Source organism: Salvia hispanica, chromosome 2 (assembly GCF_029641045.1).
Source record: "Salvia hispanica isolate PSC_SH4W2 chromosome 2, Shi_PSC_v1, whole genome shotgun sequence".
Taxonomy (NCBI): Eukaryota; Viridiplantae; Streptophyta; class Magnoliopsida; order Lamiales; family Lamiaceae; genus Salvia; species Salvia hispanica.
Window position 1 is genome coordinate 22,493,109 of NC_142693.1, and position 17,474 is coordinate 22,510,582.

General features: G+C 36.9%; 2 protein-coding genes across 7 annotated transcripts; both read left to right on the forward strand.

Moving 5' to 3' along the window:
* The first annotated feature begins 209 nt into the window (after positions 1-209).
* On the forward strand, positions 210-5,453 carry LOC125202127 (chromatin assembly factor 1 subunit FAS1-like). Of its 5 annotated transcripts, none has more exons than XM_048100481.2 (13): positions 210-417; positions 523-996; positions 1,345-1,444; positions 1,600-1,747; positions 1,818-1,941; positions 2,142-2,509; positions 2,607-2,894; positions 3,550-3,631; positions 3,700-3,831; positions 3,988-4,413; positions 4,492-4,629; positions 4,882-4,927; positions 5,007-5,453. In XM_048100481.2, exons 2-13 carry the CDS (start codon positions 535-537, stop codon positions 5,084-5,086), a joined length of 2,394 nt encoding a protein of 797 aa, XP_047956438.1. In that variant the 5' UTR covers positions 210-417; positions 523-534; the 3' UTR covers positions 5,087-5,453. The 5 variants fall into 5 exon arrangements, with proteins under 5 accessions (XP_047956438.1, XP_047956447.1, XP_047956462.1 ...); XM_048100490.2 differs by having other exon boundaries at positions 210-402; XM_048100505.2 differs by having other exon boundaries at positions 210-392.
* Positions 5,454-13,142: 7,689 nt separating this feature from the next.
* On the forward strand, positions 13,143-16,659 carry LOC125201215 (stearoyl-[acyl-carrier-protein] 9-desaturase, chloroplastic-like). 2 transcript variants are annotated; one of them, XM_048099238.2, is made up of 3 exons: positions 13,143-13,450; positions 14,574-15,069; positions 15,935-16,659. In XM_048099238.2, exons 1-3 carry the CDS (start codon positions 13,344-13,346, stop codon positions 16,499-16,501), a joined length of 1,170 nt encoding a protein of 389 aa, XP_047955195.1. In that variant the 5' UTR covers positions 13,143-13,343; the 3' UTR covers positions 16,502-16,659. The 2 variants fall into 2 exon arrangements, with proteins under 2 accessions (XP_047955195.1, XP_047955196.1); XM_048099239.2 differs by lacking the exon at positions 13,143-13,450 and adding an exon at positions 14,117-14,423.
* Positions 16,660-17,474: the final 815 nt, after the last annotated feature.

Genomic DNA, 17,474 nt, shown 5'->3' on the forward strand with positions numbered 1-17,474 from the left:
TATTACAAAAAACTTATGAACAGAGATATAATCATAATTAACTTAACATTAATTAAATTTACACATTTGTTCTTAACATTTTAACCTTCAATTCCACCTGGACCACGTGGAGACCTTACGTGCCAAAACATAGAACAGTGGGCCCTTTTATATTATACAAATTCATTTTTCCTTTTATTTTTTAGATTCATGAATCATGATGGCGGGAATGAATGCAATTATGTTGAATTAAATTCCATTAAAACATTTGGAAACTCCACTAAAAATTCATACAGCTGAATTGAAAATTGTGTAATAGCAGCTCGAATTTGGAAGTCGAGGGTTTTCCTACGCACTTTCTTCACCACCTCGTCAATACGCAGCGTTCGATGTAATTGGCCTCGATTTTATGTGTAATCTGCAGTGAGGAATATTTCGGTTAATTTCATCTTCGTGGATTTTTTTGATTTGGGGATTTTTGTTTTCTCCATTTCCCTTGTCAAGGTGGTTTAATTAGCTGGTAATTTTCGGGGTTTGTTTCAGCTGCATGCAGCCATGGTGGAAGTTAAGGCGATCAATGGCGGCCTAGATGGGAGGAATAGGCCGCGGAAGAGAAAGAGATTGGAGCCCTGTGCTTTTTCACCAAGTCCAGAAGAAAACCAAAAGAGAATTGCTGGATTTCGTAGTGAAATTGATAGTCTTGTGAAATATTGTAGGAGTTTAGTGTGGGAAAACAGAGGGGTTTTGCTGGAAAATTTGGGGAAACCTAGGAATTCCTCTGCTTATGTGAATGGTGTGATTGCATGTGTAATGGAGGAGAGTGATCTTCCTTTGTCGAAGCTCGTTGATGAGATTTTTGAGAAATTGAGGGATGGAGAAGGGAATGGGGGTGGTTTGAGTAAGGCTGGTGTGATGAGTGCCGTGCTTATGATAGGACAGCGATCGTTCTATGGTGTGCTTGGTGCCGATGCTGATGTTTTGGAGGACGAGGCTGAGTGTGCTCTTTGGTATTGGGAGGTATAGAATTTTTATTAAGTTAGTTGTGATGTATTTTATGGTAACTTGTTCATGCATGTTGTATTGTTTTGGCTTGTTAGTCGTATTTTGTGGTTGTAGCGTTTCTAGCAAAGTGTATTGTTTGGCTTCTTAACTGGTTGTTAATTGTTAGTGCTGGATTTTGGTAGATTATTTAGTTTGTAACAAGACAGTGTTTTTTGTTGAGTTGTTATTTATTTAGGATAAAGGAAATTATTATAGCTGGTATCTTTCGGATGTTTGAGTCCGTCGTTTTGTAGAAGGCTTAGTTCACTGAGGTGTGATTTTCTGAATAAGTTCACTTTACTTAACTGTCCGTCTTGATTACAGACAAGGGACCTGAAATTGTTGCCCAGAGCAGTGCGTACATCTTTGAAAGTTCACCGGACTTGTCGGAGAAAGATCCAAGAGAGGATTAGTGCTGTTTTTGGTAAGTTATAATTCATTTCCTTAGCTGGCTTTCACAAAATCCAATGTGTTACTGTCATATTGAATGCAACAACTGCCCCGTTAAACAGCAATAATGTATGTATAACTAGTGACTAGAGATGGCGCAGTGATAATTGATAATTATGTATGTCTCAGCAATGATAGATGCTCTTGAAATGTATGAAAACTCTCCCAACTGCCAACACGAGTTGATGAAAGCTTCGGAAAAACTTGGTATAGTTCCAAATGAGGCAGGTATCCGGCTGCTAATGGAGAACACATCTCATGAAAATGGCGCTGAAATGTATGTTTCACATTTTAGATTCTCAGCAAGCTAATTTTAATGATTTGCTAAATCTTTGTTTATGGTGAAGAGCTGATAAGGAAACCAAGAGAGGAGAACAATTGTTAATCAAGCAAAAGGAGAAACACGAAAGAGATAAGGAGAGATTGATGAGAAAGATTGAACATGATCGTCAAAAGGAAATGTTGCAAAGAGTATGTTTCCTTCCAATTTCGAATGGGCATTTAAACATTTTTATATAGTGGAAATTGATTTTGGTAAAAGCTTGTTTAGACTGTAATGGATCATTCCTTGTATATTTTTTAAATGCAAAGGCAGTCGTTTCTTTGTTCCTTCCTAATCGATTTTATGCTTCTTACGTATTTGTTTGATGATACTTTTAACATACTTGCAGGAAAGAGAGCAGAGACGATTTAATGAGGAGGCACAGAAAGAGGAGAGGCGATGCGAGAAAGAAGAAATTGAAAAACAGAAACAGCTGAAAAGGAAGCAAGAAGCAGCAGAGAGAGAGCAACGCCGAAGGGAGAAGGAAGAAGCTGAGTCGAGAAAACGACGACTACTCCAGAAACAAGCATCATTGATGGAGCACTTCCTTAAACTGAAAAAAACTAGTTCGCCTTCACAAAACGACAGTTCACTGACCAAAGCAACCACATCCGGATCATCTAGTGACACGGTCGAAAGAAATTTGAAATCAGTAACTCTACCAATGGATGCCGTATTGGCCCAGAAGGATGAGATTGTGGTCGGAGATGTACTGAAGTGCGTTACCTTCACCCTTCTCCCATTTTGTGCTGGCTGTTTATTGAATTTCTTGGTGCTTCAAGTGTGAGAGTTCTTTTTGTGTCACTCTTTTCAGATCACACTTAAAAGCTTGGCGCTTCAATCGTTGTTCAATACGTTCAAATGGAAAAAGGCACTGGGGCATCCGTCAGAAGCCTAAGACTGAGCTAGTCAAGGAACTCAAGCTTGCCACTAGTAAAGAACGCACTTGTGACGCTGACATGAACATAGAGAAGCTTGTGCTTGGTTTGGATGATGCCAATGATTGTCTAAGTCCTTGTAGTAAAAAGCGAATTCCAGTGAAGCTGTTGCAATTTGACAAGAGCAATAGGCCTGCATTTTATGGTGTTTGGCCCAGTAAGAGGTGAGCCCTTTAACTATATTTTGGCTTTTCGTCTTCTGTTGGCATTACTGGAAGAATATTTTGTTGTGTATAGTGCATACCGCCTATGGCTTACCTATTAACAGTAAAACTTGGAAGATTCTACATGTTATCATATGCTGAGTACGATACTTTTCAATTTGTTATTTTAACAAATCTACAGTGGGAGGCCTGCATACCTATGCTTGTATAGTTTCATATTTGATCTTTCTTAGATTTGTTAAGGAACTTAGCAGTGTTTTGCAGATTCGTACGTGATCTAGCCGAGTATTAAAGAAGTAAAATTAATATTTCTTCCACAGCTGCAGTAAAACGTTTGTTTAGTACTCCCTCCGTTCCATAGTAGTAGAGTCACTTCTTTTCGGCACGGAGATTAAAGAAAAGATATTTAAATATATTAAATGAGAGATAATAAAGTAGGAATGATAGAAAAGTAGAGAGAATAAAGTAAGTGAGGGAAAAAGTGTTACTTCATGCTAAATAGGAAAATGACTCTACTATGATGGAACGTCCCGAAATGAAAAATTGACTCCACTATTTGGAACGGAGGGAGTATTAGTTTGTATGCACTGATGCAGCACCTATAGTAAAAATCTGTGCGACTGTTCTGATGATATCGCCTTCTCTACTTCTTCAGTCAAATTGTTGGCCCACGTCACCCTTTTGTAAAGGACTCAGATATAGACTATGATATTGATAGCGACGAGGATTGGGCAGAGGTATGCTAGCACTTTTATGTGTGGTTAAACCCCTAATGGCAGTTGAAACTGAAAAACTGGCTATACAGGACGAACCTGGTGAAAGCCTTTCAGACTGTGATAAGGACGATGAAGACGAATGCATGGATATAAAGGATGACGAAGACAATGGGATTGAAGATGGATTCTTTGTTCCTGATGGTTACCTCTCTGAGGATGAGGTATTTAACTATTTTTATTGCTCAGTGGACTTTAAATACCACCTTGTTCTCGTGTATTGTGGGAATTGTTTGTGAGCTTAGGGCTTTGGTCAAGCCTGTCCTTGTTATTGGAGATATATATTTGTGTTCTTAAAAGTTTACTCTGCTTTCGGGCAGGGAGTGAAGTCTGATGACAGTCACGACCTCAATTCAGAAGTTCAGAATCGACCTATTTCTGAACACCAATCGCAGAATGATGAATTATGTATCTTGCTTCCGCAACAGAAATATCTCAATAATCTGACAGAACGCACGCTTAAAAAGAACCAGCCATTGGTCATCTTGAATCTCACGCATAAAAAGACGAATCTCATACATGAAAAGACCATAATTTCATCAGCTGAGGAGCTCACTGGTCTATCAAAGCTCGAAAGGATGGCTCTACAAGCTCTTACTATTCTCCCATTCCCTGGATTCCGAAATACAGATATTTCAGTTCCTAGTGATGTGGTAGACGAGGATCCAGGAAGTTCACCTAACAAGTCGAGAACAACAGAGCTTTCAACCGCTGCAGATATTCTAGATTCAGACATGCCGCAGATAGTAAGTGATTATTATGTAGAGCAGTTAAAATAACATTTTTTTCTCTGTCTAACATTTTCCTTCGACTCAACATTACAGATATCTGTCATTCAGTCGCATCCACATGGCATCAAACAAATAATGAAGTCACTACACGATAGGTTTCCTGCCATTCCAAAATTCAAGTTAAGGAACAAAGTGTTTGAAATCTCCGAGTTCTCTAACAATCGCCGTCAGGTATCCACATTTAGCTTGCACATATATTTCTATTAGCTCTCAAATGCAAATTTCTGATTTCACTGTTTGCTATTAAATGTAAGTCATATTTATTTTTCCCCATTTATAGCATATTAGAATGGTACTTGCTCTAAGTTCTAATGTTTTAAGCTTATTGAGTTGATTTTACGCCTCTGAGCTCATCCGTCTTTTCCTTAGTGCATATTCTGATGCAAAGTTTCGATTTTTCTGAATTTTAATGCTTCATTTCAGGTTAAGAAAGAAATTCTGAGAAACCATGGCATATCTATATCACCAGGTAAAGAAATTCTGAGCTTACCTTTGAATTCTTGCAGTTCCGTAGTAGCAGCTTCAATTTATTTATCGTGCATTTGTAGATAAGGGTCCGACGAAAACAAGGAACATCACAACACTCTTGAAAGAAATGGAATCTCAGTCTGGGATGAGCACAAACTAGAGAGGTACATCCCAACAACCTTCCGTTAAAACTCACAGCGAAAGTTGAATCACAGCATGGCCGCTCATGCAAACATCAGTAACCATCTTCTTCTACTGTGTTCGCCTTTTGTTTTGACATAATCGTGTAATATAAGTAGCAGTGACATAGTCGCGTATATAAGTAGCATCTCTCACCTAACCAGTGTTAGCGGAAAATTACAAAAAAAAAAAAAAAAAAAAAAAACTGCTGAATATCGGACTTAAACAGGCTATGGCGTTTTTGCTTTTGATGCTGGCACAGATAGCAGACATGGTTGCTCGATGTATATATCGGTTTCGAGTATTTTTGTTGATAATTTGAGATGAATGCAAGCATTGCAATGTCATTTTTGCATCTGGATTTACATTTTACACGATTGTGCTATGCATTGCCTAGATACATAGTGAAGTCTTGTATAAGATCGTTGCATGGCTCTTTAGGACTTAGCCCATAACTACCGGGTCAAGATTTGTTAGATGGGTTAGACCCGGCCCATAACTTCCAAATACTTTCTAAACTTACAAATCCGCAGTATATGGGCTTGGGTCCAAATATTAGGAGATCCTGCTTTCTTATTAACAGCATTTTTGGCAGATTTTCCCAGAACTCTTCCTCTAAACTCACAAGTGACATTTCTCCCTTAATTAGTAAATAATTTGCATTACTATCATAAGACTATTAAAAGATAAAATAATGCTCATTTTCAAAAAACACTAAACATACTTTGAATTATAGAGGTGGCCAAACCCAACCGCCCCGGCGGTTAACCGCCGGTTCCCAACCGGCGGGTCGGACGGTTCTGGTTTGAAATCCGGTTTCACGGTTATAACGGGCCGGTTACGGTTCAAAAAATACGAAACCGGAACCGGCGGTTAACCGCCGGTTCGGAACCGCCGGTTAACCGGGAAAATGTAGCCGTCGCCGGTAGGTTCCTAGGGTTGCAGGCGTAGGGCTGAAAAAGGTTGGAAAACCGACGGTTTCTGACACAAACTGCCGGTTCCCGACGGTTCAGGGCTAGGGTTCAGGCGTAGGCGTAGGGTTGCAGCGTAGGGGTCTGAAAAGGTGTCAGAAACCGGCGGTTTTCTGACACAAACCGGCGGTTCGGTCAGAAAACCGGCGGTTTTCGACCGTTTTCAATTTTTTTTATTATTTTTTTTTAATATCAGATTTTCCCCCCATTTTTCATCTATAAATACTCCCTTCTTCATCACTTCTACTCATCTCATTCTTGTGTTAACAAGTATTTTTCTCTCAATCTCCAATTCTCTATTCTCTACCTCATTCTCTCAATTTGCTCTCTACTTGTTTATCAATTTACTTAAGTTGTTCATCAATTTTCATAATTTGCTCTTCATATTACTTACAAGTTGTAAGTTGTAACTTGTAATTGTATTGTAGAAATTTACATTCAAAGTTTCAAATTAATAAAATTGCAATTCTTTATCGTTATCAATTCTCTTTGGATTTTACTAATTTAAAAGTTATAACTATAAGATTAAAAAAAAAAAAAAAAAGAACCGGAACCGAATCGGAATCGGCCTGGAACCGCCGGAACCGCTGGAAAACCGGTGGTTAGTAACCGGAACTGGATAACCGGTATCCGGGCCGGTTACGGTTCACGCATTCGACGAACCGGAATCGGCGGATTTTGAACCGTGGCCACGTCTGCTTTGAAAGATTGAAATCGATTTTCTTGAATAATAAATCTAATATTTCTCACATAATTAAAAATATGTGGAAATACAAAAAGATATTCCCTTTGTTCCATAGTAGTAGAATTATTTTACCATTTTGGTACGTTTCATAGTAGTGTAGTCATTTCCCTCTTTAGTACTATAAGTTAACACATTTCTTCTCATTAACTTATTCCTCTCTCCTACTTTCTTCTCTCTATTTTTACCTTTCTCATACTTTATTATCTTTTTATTTAATACATTACACACACATTTCTTAGTTTCTATGCCGAAAAAAAATGTCTCCATTACTATGGAATATAGGAAATAGTAGTATTTAAGAAAGTAAATCAAATCTTAATAAATTATGGTGCAAGTACTGGAAGGTAAATAATAGTAAACAAAATAAAAGTAATAATTATAGGTTAGCTTCTTTCAGGGTTAAAGTAAAAGTATCATCGTACATATTCACACAAATCTATCTATAAAAAATCGAAGCAATAACATAGTGTGTATTTGGAATAATATAACAATATTTATTACTACTAATTTGTATCATCGAGTTACATGTGATAATTTCAGACAAAAATCAACTGCATACCCTACTGCAACTTTTGTCATTTCGTTTGACTTTGGATGCTCTTTTGCATGAAATATGTGGAAGTGACGAAGTTCGAGATGAATATTCAAGGCATTAACTTCAAAATATAAATAGTCAATTTTTATGATTTATTCTATTTGTAAAAAATTATTATAGCTTAGACCAAGGCAGGGCGGACCTACAGTGAGGCCTGGGGTAACCCCCAACATTTGTAACTTTTACTATATATATTAATTTCACAAGATGGATAAACATAGACCTACCCAAGGTTTACTGTACCGGTGGTTAAAACTGAAATCGTAACCTTCGGTTACAGTTCCGAACCCAAACCGTGAGAATATACACGAACCAAAAGCGTCGATTTTTGAACGTGATTCGGTTCAGGTTCAAAATTTTCGAACTGAAACCGTGTCAGAACCGCCGGTTTCGGGTGGTTCCATACCAGAACCGCGAAACCAAGCCGGAACCGCAAAAAACCGCTGGTTCGGAACCGTAAAAAACTGCCGATTCGGAACCTAAACGAAACCACAAAACACCCACGCGGTTCGGTTCCGGTTCAATAATTTCCAAAACTGGAACCGGCGGTTCCGAACCGTGGGCACCTCTAGATAAACACATCCATTGGCGCAAGTGGCGGACGTTGTGGACTTCTTCTCGAGTGGAGGTCAATTTTGTGCACAATTTATGCTTTCATTCACACACCATCTTTTATTTTGTTATTTTTTAATTTTAACTTGCACACGCTTCATTGTTTTTGTTTTGTGCACACTTGGAAATAAAAAATTCTCTTTATTTATTACTCCCATAAAGTGATCTCAATGCTTTTCTCTCTCTTACTTTATTATTTCTTTACTTAACTTATAAAATAACACTAAATAAAATCTCATGTGCACACTTCATTTTTTTGTTTCGCACACACTTTGTAATAAAAAAATTATCCTTATTTATTATTCCTCATTAAAATGGAAACAACAACATCTCAATATTTTTCTCTTTCTTACTTTATTATTTCTTATTTAACTTATAGAATAACACTAAATAAAATTTCGTGTCGAAAAACAAATGCTTTTCATTTGGTGGGACAAAGGGAGATATTGTCACCATTATTTTATCATTCGTTACTCCTTATTTATCTATATATCTTTATCTTCCTACCAACTATGCCATGGAAAAATACTCTATAGTTGTTGATAGTAAATTGGACCCCCAGAGTCGAAATCCTGCGTCCGCCACTGATTAAGACAAAAAATTAAAACAAAACTAACAAAAAATAGAACAAACTAACATTAAGAAAAAAGCTTAAATATGGACTAATATCACTCAAACAAAACATGATCATCAAAATAAGATTTAAAAGTGATATTTTCCTTTCACCTTATCTCACACGACTCTACCTCACCCTTATTTTTCTTCTCAATCTCCAAATTAATGATTTACACATATACGCAAAAACAATGTGATACTCCGTATTTTATACTCTACCTCTTCTTTGCTTCATTTTGTCATTTTGTTGACTTTAGGTGTTCACTTTGCATGAAATATGTGGAAGCTATGGAGTTCGAGATGAATATACAATGCATTAACTTCAAAATATTATAGATAGTCAGTTTCTATAATCTATTCTCTTTGTAAAAAAATATTATAGCTAAGACAAAAAAAATATTTAAAACAAAACTAACAAAAACTAAAACAAAGTAACATTAAGAAAAAAACTTAAATATGGACTAATATCACAAACATAACATGATCCTCAAAATAAGCATTAAAGGTAATATTTTCCTTTCACCTTCTCTCATATGACTCTCTCTCTCCACAACCTTCGACTCGCGTCTTTGCCTCTTTGCTTTTCACTCTTTCTCATAGGACTATATCTCCACCACCTTTGTCTCTATATATTATTGCAGGAGAACTCTCGTCATCGGCCCGCTTGAATTCTTCAAGGAAACAGTAATGAAATTTATCTAATGTTTGTATTGAAAAGATAATTCCACAATAAAAGAACATGTATTTATAGACAAAAATTAAAGATTCCATCAATTTTTAAAAATGCATTTATCTTTGCTAATCAATAACAATTAAAATGACTATCAATTTATAATTAAAATTATTATTTAATAAAATTAGGTAACTGCCAGACTCCTTTAACCATGTCTGAATCATAGCATGTTTTGTATATGCCATACGCAGAATTATGCAGTATATATTTGGGTGATGTTTCGTTACTGATATCCGCATTCAAATAGTAGTATAAATTTACATGAGGTTACATTATTATTTTTGTTGGCTATTGTTGAATTTGTCATGTGCGTGATATTTTATAAGATGTCATATTAAATAAAAATTATTTATAAAAATAGCTAAAATAGTTGCATACAAAATCATGTAACCGCCAATTATTTACTCCATCCGTCCCATAATAATACGAGCAATTGATATGACAGGGGAATTAAGATAAAAATGATAAAGTAAGAGAGAGGAGGAAAATGAGAGTTAAAGTATTGTTATGGACTGATGGAATATTAAGTACTTATTCAATATTAGAATTTATAGATATTCAAATTCATTCCTAAAACTTATAAATTATTAAAATTAAGACCAAAACTCACTTATTATATTCATCTCGAACTTCTTAGCTTCCACATATTTCATGCAAAGTGAACACCTAAAGTCAACAAATTGACAAAATGAAGCAAAGAAGACGTAGAGTATACGGAATATCACATTGTTTTTGCGTACATGTATAAATCATTAATTTGGAGATTGAGAAGGAAAATAAGGCTGAGGTAGAGTCGTGCGAGATAAGGTGAAAGGAAAATATCACTTTTAATCCCCTTGAGGTCGCCCATCCTGGCGACGGCGTAGATCTCGTCGGAGACGCGGTGGCCAAGGTTGGGGAGGTTGAGGAGGAAGGGGATGCGGTAGGGCCCGCAGACGAGGGGGAGGGGGTGCGGGCGGCGCGGACGAATGCGGCGTCGCCGGTGGAGATGAGGTCCTGGAGGAGGGCGTGGTTGGAGAAGCCCTGCTTCAGAGTGCCGTAGGTGAATATCAGCGTCGCCACTCCCATTCAGGATTTCTGTGATGTGAGAATCTATTGAGAATTAGTATGATACTATCTCGTACGTTAATTCACCATTAAAATCATGCTCCACTGCTCCATATATATACTCCACATAATCTTGTGTTTTTGTGTATACGTATCCGTGGGGTATAGTATATTTCTGTAATACGGAGTAGGGTGGAGGCGAAGGGGAGAGGGGGAGGAGGAGATTGGGATTTGGAAGCGGCAGAACTGCTTTACAGAATATCACGATTTTTTTTTTCAAGATTGGGGGATCAAATTTGAGGGGGTGGTTTGGTCAATTAATAAATATCAGGAGAGAAATAATAAGAAAAAAGTAGTGGAAAAAGAAAAAAAAAAAGCCAAAATCCCGAAAAATGCGCATGTCACTAATCCTCAATTTCGAAAAGTCAGCGAATATAACCCTTATTCGGAAATTTATCCTGTCGTAGTGCGCTTATTAAATATACATTAAATGTGAATATCTTTGCCAAACTTTATTGAAATACTCCCTCCGTCCCAGATAATTCGACCCAGTATTCCATTTCGGGCCGTTCCATATAATTTGTTTCATTTCACTTTTACTATTTTTAGTAGTGGATCTCATATTCCACCTACTCATTCCTACTCACATTTTATTATAAAACTAATACTTTAAAAGTAGGACCCATATTCCACAACTTTTTCAACTTACTTTTCATTAGATTTCTTAAAATCCGTATCAAGTCAAAGTGTTCCAAATTATCTAGAACGAAGTGAGTATATATGAACGTGGAGACCGACCTTGATTAGCTAAAGTCTAAACATAGAACAGTGGGCCCTATTTATGGAGGTAAATTCATTTTCCCTTCATGTTTTTTCGTTCATGATGGCGGGATGAATGCAATTAGTTGAATTTAATCCTATTAAAAAATTCGGAAACTCCATAAAAAATTCAGACTGTTGAATTGAAAATTGTGTAATAGCAGCTGATTGTAAGTGATTATTATGTGGAGCAGTTAAACAATCGAACATTATTTTCGTTATACTATACTCCCTCCGTCCGGCATTAAGAGTCCCGGTTGAATTGGTGCATATTTAAAGAAATATTTGAGCGTGTGATAATGGAATGTAGGACCCATTTGCATTATTATTTGTTTTATTCTTTCGATGTATTTTTATTAGTACTTTTTAGTGTTTTATTTTATACTCCCTCCGTCCGCTAATAAGAGTCTCATTTTTCCATTTTAGTCCGTCCGCGAATAAGAGTCCCGGTTCACTTTTACCATAAATGGTAATAGGGTCCCACCTTCCACTAACTCATTCCACTCACATTTCATTTAAAACTAATATATACAAGTGGGACCCCTATTCCACTAACTTATTTCCACACACTTTTCTTAACATTTCTTAAAACCCGTGCCGCCCATGAATGGGACTCCTAATGGTGGACGGAGGGAGTAATATTTATTTCATTTTTTATGAAAATGTCTAACCGAGACTCCTAATATCGAACGAATGAAAATGATCAATCAGGACTCCTAATGCCAGACGAAGGGATTAACATTTTCCTTCAACTGGCATAAATAAATAATGAAGTCACTGCACCATGAGTTTTCTACCATTTCAAAATAAATATACATCATATTTTTTTCCCCATCTATAACATTCTTCGTATTAATGTTATTAGGGATTTGATCAAATGAAAACTCTAAATATTGTATAAATTCAAAACTATGATCTGGACCATTGAAAAATGTCAACATATCACAAAAAAGCATCAACAGGAAAAATGTCAACAGAATTTCAACCGTAATCAATGATTGAAGTTGTGTTGATATTGTGTTGACATTAAAATCTTGAAATTTTACACTGTTAATATTGTATTAAAACTATGTTGAAACTGTGTTAAGGTATTTTGAGTTTGTACAATATATAAATTTACATTTTATAACTACCGAACGTTATTAACTCTAAGTTCTAATGTTTTAAGCTTATTGAGTTGATTTTACGCCTCTGAGCTCATGCATCTCGGCCCAAATTGCAAATCCGCAGTATATGGGCTTGGGTCCAAATATTCGGTTCAATATTTCTGAGGGGTTATTAATTTTGTATGGACATTAAGTGGGAACTAGGCCCTATAATATTTTATTCTTTTTTTCTTATACTGTACATTCGCTAAATAAAATTCGACTAAAATGTGACTTTACCAAATATTTAGCCTTCGAATTAGGATCAAAACCAACTAATCAGTCTCTAGGATTATTCTACTTTGAAAAAATCAATTCTCATCGCACACGTTTCTATTTCTACAATTTAAAGCTTGTAGTAACACTTGTATCGCATGCCCAATTTGGACAACTCTCTCTCTCTCTCTCTAACACACTGTAAAGGAAAATGTGTGGTACAATCTATTTATGCATATTGTCAAAACAACAGTGATAATGATAATGCGGCCATAAAGGATTAAAGGTATATTATTCGATAATAACAGAGCTATTTACTTTGTATTAATACTCAGATAGATATTCTTTGCTATACGTGTCGAATGGCAAAACACATTAAATATGTGAAAATAAAAATAAAAATAAAAATAAAATTAAAGTAAGACAGAGTACAAGCAGAAAATATTGGACACCTGCATCAGGGCGTTGTACCTTAGTGTATACGTATAAATATACAAGATTCATAGGAAGCATCGCCGGGAGCAGGAAATTGTCAAGTAGCAATCACAAAACCCGTTTGCCGTAATCAAAACTATGGGCTTTTACAGAATTTGGAGACTAAACGCCCCCAATTTTGCATTTTTGACTTCTTTTTCCACTCTCTCTTGTATTTAACACTGCTGTCCGCGCCTCCATCCTTCACTCCTCACACACACATACACACTTGCTCTGATCCCTCTCTAGCTTTTCTGTTTTAAAAATGGCGCTGAGGGTCAGCTATGTTCCTACCAAGATCCCAGCTTTTCCTGGCTCTGAGCTCAGATCTCACAGGGTTTCCATGGCCTCAACTCTCCATTCTCCCTCAACGTCAGCCCCCCATTTATTCTCTCTATTTTCACTTTTATCTCTTTATGTTTCCTCATGTATATCTTGTGATTGTGTTAAGTGGGCATTGCCAAGATCAGTTTTTTTTTTTTTTTTTTTTTAAATGTTGAAGGTTATTGGTGGACAATTTGCATGGCGTTTGATCTTGCCCCTGTTTCTGTTTTGGGAGTTTGAAGCCATTGTGGTCTTGTTTTCTCCGTTATTTGAGCATGTTGATCTTCTTCTTTTTTCCCTTCTTAGATTGCTTGATGGACAGAAATTGTCATACTGTATTGAAGAAACAAGATTATTGCTTCACATTGTGCTTAACTTTCCCTCTTCTTTCATCATTTATGCACCATTTTGGCTTGGATGATGTGTTCTGTGTTAATTTATTTCATAGTGCAGTAATTCCATGTTGAAATATGTATTTCCTGTTGTGGACAAGTGTGGTCTAGTCATTTAATAAGCTACTACTATTGTTCATCCTGCTGATGAAATTTGGTGGAATCTCCTATACAATTAAATGACTAATCAAGAGGTTAGCGTGTTGGAATCATTGCACTTCTCATTAAAATAATTAGGTAGCATGGACCTAAGTTCTTGACTTTTCTGTTTGGCGATTGGTTTTTGTTTGGTCTAGATTTTATTTCTTGTCTTAGAAGGCATCTGTGATTCTTGATTTCTTGTGACATATGCACTTAGTCGTTTTTCCTATCTCATTAATAGTATTTAACAAGGGAAGCTTGTTGTTTGGTCTAGTTCATCTGTCGATCGTCCTCCTTTTCGACATTACAATTTGAGTTCTTGATTTGTCTTTTTGTATCGTGTGATTTGCTTGAGCTTTTCCATGGTTGTGGGGTGTAGACTTTGGTTGAATTTATGATAGTTGTTGCTGTTTTGAGTTGGTTCATAATGTAAATTGTTAGGTCGTAGTTCATTTTCAATGATTTTGGACTTACGAACTCTTGGTCCGGTAAGATGTGATGCTGTTTCGTTTCAGCGTAGAACTTAGTATTGAATCGAGAAATATTCGACTATTGATAGGCCTAAATCCTTGATTGAATTTGATCATTGCTTTGTTGGTAGTTCTTGATCTTTGAGAGCTGTATTGTGTTGAATGCAGAGAGGTTAAGAAGCCGTTCACTCCACCACGAGAAGTGCACGCACAAGTGACCCACTCGATGCCCCGGGAAAAGATTGAGATCTTTAACTCGCTGCACGACTGGGCTGAGAACAACATCTTGGTGCTCCTTAAGCACGTCGAGAAGTCTTGGCAGCCGACTGATTTCCTGCCCGACCCTGCATCGGAAGGCTTCCATGAGCAGGTGAAGGAGCTCAGGGAACGGTGCAGGGAAATCCCCGATGACTACTTTGTGGTTTTGGTTGGAGACATGATCACGGAGGAAGCTCTCCCGACTTACCAGACGATGATCAACACTCTGGATGCAGTCCGGGATGAGACGGGTGCCAGCCCGACCCCCTGGGCTATTTGGACAAGGGCTTGGACAGCCGAAGAGAATAGGCACGGCGATCTCCTCAACAAGTATCTTTACCTTTCTGGCCGCGTCGACATGAGGCAAATCGAGAAGACGATTCAATACCTGATCGGCTCGGGGATGGTAATGTCGTGTTTCCTCACGCTCTAGAACTTTCTTTTACTCAGTTACCTCGTTCGTCAATGTTTTAAAAATCGGACCGGCCGGCGAACCGGCGTCATTACTGGTTCACTGGTTCAACCGGTTCACTGTTCAACCATGAACCGGAATATATAATAAACACATATATTAAATATTATTAAGAAATTTAATATTTTTATGTATTAAAATAGATGATGTTTATTAATTTAAGAAAATTTATTTCGTAAAATAATATTATAATTAAATACAAATTAGGTATTAAGTTTAGATAAAAATATTCATTGATGTCAATAGCTAGGGTATATAAATAAAGTATGTAATATAAAAAATTTAGTTATAGTAAATAATGAATCTTATATGGTACTAATAATATAGATGGTAAGTAGAGCATCATTAAAATATAGAGGGTGATAATTATTTATATTATAATTAATAATTATATTAAAGAATATAAAATTAAAATGAATTATTAGTTTTTGTAGATAAAAATTTAATGATTAATGTATAAAAATATTTGATGTTCAAATTATTCAATGAGCTCATGTGGTGGAGTGGTAGAGGTCTTCTTATGTAGAAGAGAGGTCATGAGTTCAACTCCTACCAACAACAAATTTTAAAATTTTTTATACAAAACAATATTGAACCGGTTTCCGGTTCACGGTCCGGCCGGCCGGTTCTGCCGGTTCACAGCGGTTCAATGCACTGGTGGTTTAAAGGAGTGAACCGAACCGGACTACCTACCGGTTCGCGGTCCGACCGGTCGAACCTGCCGGTCCGGTCCGGTTTTTAAAACATTGTCGTTCGTGTTACGTGTCGTGTTTTCTCATGTTCGTGTTTGAACCAATAGGACCCTCGGACCGAGAACAACCCGTACCTCGGATTCATCTACACCTCGTTCCAAGAGAGGGCGACATTCGTCTCGCACGGGAACACGGCCCGGCTCGCCAAGCAACACGGCGACATCAAGCTGGCTCAGATATGTGGGACCATCGCCGCGGACGAGAAGCGCCACGAGACGGCCTACACCAAGATCGTCGAGAAGCTCTTCGAGGTCGACCCCGACGGCACCGTGCTATCCCTGGCCGACATGATGAGGAAGAAGATCGCAATGCCGGCTCACCTGATGTACGACGGGAGCGACGACGCTCTCTTCGAGAACTTCTCTGCGGTCGCTCAGAAGCTCGGAGTGTACACAGCCAAGGACTACGCGGACATCTTGGAGTTCTTGGTGGCGCATTGGGAGGTCGAGAAGCTCACCGGGCTCTCTGGTGAGGGGCGGAAGGCGCAGGAATACGTGTGCGGGCTGCCGCCTCGGATTCGGAAACTGGAGGAGAGAGCACAGCATAAAGCTAAAGGAAAGGCAGCGGTGAGAGTTCCATTCAGCTGGATATATGGTAGAGAAATCATGCTTTGAAGTTTAGGGGGTCTTCTTTACTAATGTTTTTTTTGGTGTTTGTATTGATGAGTTTGTTATGTGTTTTGGACGACGTCGTGTTAGTGGTACTAGTGTTTCATTTTTCATTTTGCTCTATAATTTTGGTTTTCAATGCTAAATTGTGGTATGTTTAATTATTCACCTTTTCCCTATACCTATTATAACTCTTTTTTTTCTCAATTTTAAATTAAAACTCATGTGGTCTATCACCATTAGAAATATTTTTAATGGATGAATGAAGTATGAAGTATACAAGACATGAAAGTTTACACCAAATTACTGAAATGCCAAAAAACTAAATTGAATTCCCTGATTTATTTCAAAGAAAAGTCTACACAAATTCAATCAATAACTTCAATTTTTTAAAAAATATAGTGCTTACTCTGTCTATTAAAACAATTCATTTTATTTTTTTAGGGTGTCTCTAGTGATTTAAAAACTTACTATTTTATTTACATTTTTAATAAATAAATCTCATAGTTTACTCAATTATTATGTTTAAATTGTACTCCCTCCGTCCCCGATTAAGAGTCACACTTTGACCGGACACGAGTTTTAAGAAATGTAAAGAAAAGTTGGTTGAAAAAGTCAGTGGAATGGGTGACCCATTTTTTTATATTGATTTTATAATAAAATGTGAGTGAATTGAGTTAGTGGAATGTGGAACCTACTTACTATTTATGGTAAAAATGATGTGTCTCTTAATTGGGGACGGACCGAAATGGAAAAGTGTGACTGTTAATCGGGGATGGAGGGAGTAATATGTAAAAGTGAAATTTGTATATTTTTTATTCACTTTGTTTAAAAAAAGTTAAAGCAATTTTTTAAGTTAGTTCCGAATGAAAACATGTTTTAAAATGGTAGACGAATAAAATATACTATAAAAAAATGAATCATATAACTTAATAATCTTGTTTATTCCTATTTTGTATTTATCCCTTAAAATAAAAAT

What these genes read in the sequence shown, in the direction of transcription:
- LOC125202127 (XM_048100473.2), top strand. Translation starts at nt 535, where the DNA reads ATGGTGGAAGTTAAGGCGATCAATGGCGGCCTAGATGGGAGGAATAGG. An exon ending in GTTACCTCTCTGAGGATGAG is followed by an intron (nt 3,832 to 3,987) that starts GTATTTAACTAT and finishes GCTTTCGGGCAG; the next exon opens with GGAGTGAAGTCTGATGACAG. An exon ending in TGGCATATCTATATCACCAG is followed by an intron (nt 4,928 to 5,006) that starts GTAAAGAAATTC and finishes GTGCATTTGTAG; the next exon opens with ATAAGGGTCCGACGAAAACA.
- LOC125201215 (XM_048099238.2), top strand. Translation starts at nt 13,344, where the DNA reads ATGGCGCTGAGGGTCAGCTATGTTCCTACCAAGATCCCAGCTTTTCCT. An exon ending in ACTCTCCATTCTCCCTCAAC is followed by an intron (nt 13,451 to 14,573) that starts GTCAGCCCCCCA and finishes TGTTGAATGCAG; the next exon opens with AGAGGTTAAGAAGCCGTTCA. An exon ending in ACCTGATCGGCTCGGGGATG is followed by an intron (nt 15,070 to 15,934) that starts GTAATGTCGTGT and finishes TTGAACCAATAG; the next exon opens with GACCCTCGGACCGAGAACAA.